At 34.0% G+C, this 7,142-nt stretch overlaps 1 protein-coding gene across 1 annotated transcript; it reads right to left on the bottom strand.

Annotated features, from left to right (window-relative positions):
* Nucleotides 1–2,529: 2,529 nt before the first annotated feature.
* LOC143245941 (FMRFamide receptor-like) lies at nt 2,530–3,600 on the bottom strand. The gene has a single exon (XM_076492193.1). The coding sequence runs from the start codon at nt 3,598–3,600 to the stop codon at nt 2,530–2,532; it is 1,071 nt and encodes a 356-aa protein (XP_076348308.1).
* Between the last annotated feature and the right edge of the window lie 3,542 nt (nt 3,601–7,142).

Raw genomic sequence — 7,142 nt, 5'->3', positions numbered from 1 at the left:
TACTAATGTCACCATTGAAACAGTACTATAATGTTTAACAAACGAGAACATGGATAATAAATTTATATTTTTAATTAACCTATAACACTAATGTCACAATTGAAACATTACTATAATCTTTAACAAAAGAGAAGTTGGATAATAAATTTATAGTTTTAATTAACATATTTCACTAATATCACCATTGAAACATCACTATAATCATTAAGAAACGACAAGTTTGATAATAAATTTATAGTTATAACTAACATATTACACTAATGTCACCATTCAAACATTATTATAATGTTTTAGAAACCACAAGTCTGATAATAAATTCATAGTTTTTATTAACACATTACACTAGTGTCAAAATTCAAACATTAATATAATGTTTAAGAAACGAGAAGTTTGAAAATAAGTTTATATTTTCAATTAACCTGTTACTCTAATGTCACCCTTGAAACATTACTATAATCTTTAACAAACGAGAAGTTGGATAATAAATTTATATTTTCAATTAACTTATTACTCTAATGTCACCCTTGAAACATTACTATAATCTTTAACAAAAGAGAAGTTGGATAATAAGTTTATAATTGTAATTAACATATTCCACTAATGTCATCATTGAAATAATACTATAATGTTTAATAAACAACAGGATGGATAATAAATTTATAGTTTTAATTTACATATTACACTAGTTTCACCATTGAAACATTACTATAATGTTTAACAAACTAGAAGTTCGATAAGCAATTTATAGTTTTAATTAACATATTTCACTAATGTCACCTTTGAAATATTACTAGAGTGTATAACAAAAGAAAAGTTCAATAATAATTTTATAATTTTAATTAACATATTACACTAATGGCACCAATCAAACATTACTATAATGTTTAAGAAACAACAAGTTTGATTATAAATTTAAAGTTGAAATTAACATATTACACTAATGTCACCACTCAAACATTACTATAAATTTTAACAAACGAGAAGTTAGACAATAAATTTATAACTTTAATTAACATCTTACACTAATGTCACCATTGAAACATTACTATAATGTTTAATATACGAGAAGTTTGATAATAAATTTATATTTTCAGTTAACATCTTACACTAATGTCACCATTAAAACATTACTATCATGTTTAACAAACGAGAAGTTGGAAAATATAATTATAGTTTTAAATTACTTTCACACTAAGGTTACCATTGAAACATCAGTATAAATGTTTAACAAACGAGAAGTTGGATAACAAATTTATCGATTAATTGCCATATTACACTAATGTCACCATTCAAACATTACTATAATGTTTAAGAAACAACAACTTTGATAATAAATTTATATTTTGAATTATCCTATTATTTTAACGTCACCCTAGAAACATTACTATAATCTTTAACAAAAGAGAAGTTGGATAACAAATTTATCGTTTAATTATCATATTACACTAATGTCACCATTCAAACATTATTATAATGTTTTAGAAACCACAAGTCTGATAATAAATTCATAGTTTTTATTAACACATTACACTAGTGTCAAAATTCAAACATTAATATAATGTTTAAGAAACGAGAAGTTTGAAAATTTATTTATATTTTCAATTAACTTTTTACTCTAATGTCACCCTTGAAACATTACTATAATCTTTAACAAAAGAGAAGTTGGATAATAAGTTGATAATTGTAATTAACATATTGCACTAATGTCATCCATGAAATATTACTTTAATGTTTAACAAACGAGAAGTTGGATAAGCAATTTATCGCTTAATTATCATATTAGACTAGTGTCACCATTAAAACATTACCATAATGTATAATAAAAGAAAAGTTCAATAATAATTTTATAATTTTTATTAACATATTACATTAATGGCACCAATCAAACATTACTATAATGTTTAAGAAATAAGAAGTTTGATTATAAATTTAAAGTTGAAATTAACATATTACACTAATGTCACCATTGAAACATTTCTTTAATGTTTAAGAAACGAGAAGTTGGATCATTAATTTGTAGTTTTAATTAATTTATTACACTAATGTCACCATTGAAACATTACTATAATGTTTAACAAACGAGATGTTGGATAATAAATTTATACTATTAATTAACATATTACACTAATGTCACCATTGAAACATTACTTTAATGTTTAACAAACGAGAAGTTGGATCATAAATTTGTAGTTTTAATTAATTTATTACACTAATGTTACCATTGAAACATTACTCTAATGTTTAACAAACGAGAAGTTGGATCATAAATTTGTAGTTTTAATTAATTTATTACACTAATGTCACCATTGAAACATTACTATAATGTTTAAGAAACGAGATGTTGGATAATAAATTTATAGTTTTAATTAACATATTTCACTAATATCACCATTGAAACATTACTTTAATGTTTAACAAACGAGAAACGAGCTAATAATTTCATGGTTCACAGACGTCAGAATTTCTTAAGAAACGTGTTATATGTCCATAGATTAGCAACATCGTGTTCAAAAATTAATTTATAACAGATCAGAGTACATCAGTTTTTGTGCTGTACAAAGACCCAAGTTTTATGCTGTACTTATGGGAAAAACGAAATTCCATTGGCTTTTTGTTAATCGTTATTGAACGGGAACTGGGATTTAGACACTTTAAAAATATGACGCAAAACCGTTTCCGGAAAACTTTGTTAAAAATAACGTAGATACTGAAGTTGACGGCTGAATTGAGGGTTACGAGCATGTTGGAAACAGGGATTAAACTAGAAATGTCATAGTTGACGTGTTCCAGGAGATTAATAAGGAAAGCTAAGACGTTGCACCAGAAAAAAACAGTGACAACGCAAAGCAGCATCACTGCCAGTTTCTTCTCTTTGTCGCCTCCAAAAATGGTATTTCTTCTTGTGGACTTTGCTCTTTTTACTGTTCTCCAAATAAGTCCATTTAAAACGAACAACAAAGAGAAAGGGAGAACGTACATTACAATGGAGTAGAGTCCGACGTAGTACACTTGGTAATATGTTTCGTTAAGTCCGAAGTTTGTAGTTACGACGACGTAAATAGTTGTGTTTGTCGAACAGTCAAGGGTCAACCGACGCTCGAGCTCCCAGAAACGTGGAACGTTATAGCCAAAAGAGAAAACGGAAACAGCCGCCAACCATCTCCGGACAGTGGCTCTCGTGCAGGTTCGAGCCTTGAAAGGAAAACATATAGCCACGTATCTTTCTATAGTGACTGCTACCGTCGTCCAAGCAGATCCCGTCTGTGCGAAGAGAGCTAGTGGGTATAACACAGGAGCCAAAAGCGGGAAGACTTCCCACTGGTACCGATGGAAAAGAGCAGTTATGGTAGAAAGTTTGGGCAAACAGAAAAGGAGAAGCGATAAGATGAGAACCAGGGTGTCAAAGAGAGTCAGCACGAGGAGGCAGAGGTGGACTGGCGCTCTGCGGACTCTTGGCTGAGACAGGACAACGACGCAGAGGACGTTAGCAATCACTCCGAAGATCGAGAAAACAGCGCCGCACAAAGAAACAATAAATTCCGTAGAGTCAGTCGCAGCTGAGGTGTTGGTGCAATTGTCTAGTGAGAAATTAACTTCCATACTCTCGAAAGCAGAAAGCTACAAGCGGTACTGCATGTTGAAACTTTGGAGCGTCTCTTGTATCAACCAAATGTTGACACCTCTGCGTCACTCAACAAGTACACAAACTAAACTGACACTTCTGAATTACGTAGCAAACCTGAACAGCTGTGTAAGATCTTGTACGCTCTGCCCGGAATTGGCCACTCATGCCCGTGTAGGTTTTTAATATTTATAGCACCAATTCCCACGAAGCAAACACTTGTTTCCATTTCGTAATTTAATGATGACGTACGTGTGTACTTCAGTTCACGTGCCTCATGAACACTTTGTAGCGATCTCGCTCAAAATCCTCATTAAGTGAAGTGTCCTGTGCGTTAGAGATTCGTCAACTGTTTGAACTGAGCAAACACAATTAATAAGTAGATAAGATTATCTACTCTTTAACATAAGAGGCAACTGGTCCTTGGTTTTAGAATAAAAGTGTCATATTTATTTCAGTTCAATGATGTCGGTAAACTCGAAGTTTCAAACTATAAAGTGTTATATCCTGGATATATCATATCAAAGTTGGCCACCAGACGTAGAGTAGGCAAGATCCGTTATTTGGCCTATGAAAAGAGACTTCTGACTTTTTATAATATAGTACATTTGTATTAAAATAAAAAAACTAGTTAAGAAATATTTTGTTAGTAATGTTTGTGAAGCAAATATTATTCTCTGAAAGCTGCACATTGAGTTAACAAATTATGTTGGTGTTACAGTGTAACTGGTGAGAGTAACAAATAATGTTGGTGTTACAGTGTAACTGGAGAGAGTAACAAATAATGTTGGTGTTACAGTGTAACTGGTGAGAGTAACAAATAATGTTGGTGTTACAGTGTAACTGGTGAGAATAACAAATAATGTTGGTGTTACACTGTAACTGGTGAGAGTAACAAATAATGTTGGTGTTACAGTGTAACTGGTGAGATTAACAAATTATGTTGGTGTTCAGTGTAGCTGGTGAGATTAACAAATAATGTTGGTGTTCAGTGTAACTGGTGAGATTAACAAATGATGTTGGTGTTCAGTGTAACTGGTGAGATTAACAAATAATGTTGGTGTTGCAGTGTAACTGGTGAAATTAACAAATTATGTTGCTGTTCAGTGTAACTGGTGAGATTAACAAATTATCTTGGTGTTACAGTGTAACTGGTGAAATTAACAAATAATGTTGGTGTTACAGTGTAACTGGTGAGATTAACAAATACTGTTGGTGTTACAGTGTAACTGGTGAGATTAACAAATGATGTTGGTGTTCAGTGTAACTGGTGAGATTAACAAATTATGTTGGTGTTCAGTGTAACTGGTGAGATTAACAAATTATCTTGGTGTTACAGTGTAACTGGTGAAATTAACAAATAATGTTGGTGTTCAGTGTAACTGGTGAGATTAACAAATACTGTTGGTGTTACAGTGTAACTGGTGAAATTAACAAATGATGTTGGTGTTCAGTGTAACTGGTGAGATTAACAAATTATGTTGGTGTTACAGTGTAACTGGTGAGATTAACAAATTATGTTGGTGTTCAGTGTAACTGGTGAGATTAACAAATTATCTTGGTGTTACAGTGTAACTGGTGAAATTAACAAATAATGTTGGTGCTCAGTGTAACTGGTGAGATTAACAAATAATGTTGGTGTTCAGTGTAACTGGTGAGATTAACAAATACTGTTGGTGTTACAGTGTAACTGGTGAAATTAACAAATGATGTTGGTGTTCAGTGTAACTGGTGAGATTAACAAATTATGTTGGTGTTACAGTGTAACTGGTGAGATTAACAAATAATGTTGGTGTTCAGTGTAACTGGTGAGATTAACAAATAATGTTGATGTTACAGTGTAACTGGTGAGGCTAATAAAACACGCTGGTATTACTGTATAACCGGTGAGGCTAATAAAACACGCTGGTATTGCAGTATAACTGGTGAGTCTAAAAACACACTCTAGTATTACAGTGTAACTGGTGAGTCTAATAAACACGCTGGTATTACAGTATAACTGATGAGGTTAATAAAACACGCTGGTATTACAGTATAACTGATGAGGTTAATAAAACACGCTGGTATTACAGTATAACTGATGAGGTTAATAAAACACGCTGGTATTACAGTATAACTGATGAGGTTAATAAAACACGCTGGTCACCACGCGATTCCATATTTAGGAAACTGTTGTAGTCTATCGCCTCAAAATTAGGGACAACCATTACAGAAATAAATATTCGCGAGAAGAACACGCGCTCAGTATCGTTATCACAAATAAAAGATACAAAACAGAGAAACAATCGCTACAGATGTACAAAACTCTTATGTTTTAAGTATATGTATATAAACAGATATTAAGGACTGCATATCAAGATACAGATTTGATTTTAACTCAGTTGTTCGCTTGTGTTAAAGCAAACCACATTGCACCATATTTTGTGTCCACCTCGGAAAACCGGATCTCGGATTTTAGCATTATAAGACCACAAACATACCACAGGTACCCTCAGGGGCTTAACACAGTTGACAAAGATGGTAACTAAGATTGGACAGAAGTGTTTAGTTATTATAATGGAAACCCAAAATCACCTATGAAGACGTCATTCAATTTTAAACAATTTTTTTAAACTGTTTATGGACCCAACTGCTTGTGGGTCCGTGACTTTATTGACTACTTGGTAAAAAATACACGTAACCAAAAGTGACGATATTGGACTCGCTGCCACTATTTACTTCTAGGGTTCTCACATGTATTTTCTAGAGAAAACGAGCGCGATTCGACCAGAAGTGTCCTGTTAGAACCATTGAGTGGGTCAACGGTAAGTCTGCGGACTTTTTACACAAAAATCCAGGGTTAGAGTCCCCGCGGTAAACACAGAGATGACTCAGTGTGGCTAAGCTAAAAGCAAACACGGAAACAACACCATAAATAAACGTACACGTGCCCGTTGTTGTCTGTTTCTAGGTTGGTAGAGATTTCGCTTGCATAGTGGCCTGGCATGGCCAGGTGGTTAAGGTGTTCGACTCATAATACGACGGTCGCGCGTTTGAATCCCGATTACACCAAACATGCTCGCCCCTTCAGCCGTGGGGGCGTTATAGTGTGACGGTCAATCCTACTATTCGTTGGTAAAAGTGTAGCCCAAGAGTTGGCGGTGGGTGGTGATGACCAGCTATCTTTCCTCTGGTGGCCCGGCATGGCCAAGCGTGTTAAGGCGTGCGACTCGTAATCTGGGGGTCGCGGGTTCGCATCCCGGTCGCGCCAAACATGCTCGCCCTTTCAGCCGTGGGGACATTATAATGTAACGGTCAATCCCACTATTCGTTGGTAAAAGAGTAGCCCAAGAATTGTCGGTGGGTGGTGATGACTAGCTGCCTTCCCTCTAGTCTTGCACTGCTAAATTAGGGACGGCTAGCAAAGATAGCCCTCGAGTAGCTTTGTGCGAAATTCAAAAGACAAACAAACAAACAAAACTTTTCTCTAGCCTTACACTGCTAAATTAGGGACGGCTAACGCAAATAGCTCTCGTGTAGC

The sequence above is a fragment of the Tachypleus tridentatus genome, chromosome 3, assembly GCF_004210375.1.
Source record: "Tachypleus tridentatus isolate NWPU-2018 chromosome 3, ASM421037v1, whole genome shotgun sequence".
NCBI classification, from domain to species: domain Eukaryota; kingdom Metazoa; phylum Arthropoda; class Merostomata; order Xiphosura; family Limulidae; genus Tachypleus; species Tachypleus tridentatus.
Note: the sequence above shows the minus strand (reverse complement) of the source record. Positions and strands in the feature narration are given on the sequence as shown.

Excerpts from the sequence above, each read along its gene's own strand:
- LOC143245941 (XM_076492193.1), bottom strand. The coding sequence starts at position 3,600 with ATGGAAGTTAATTTCTCACTAGACAATTGCACCAACACCTCAGCTGCG.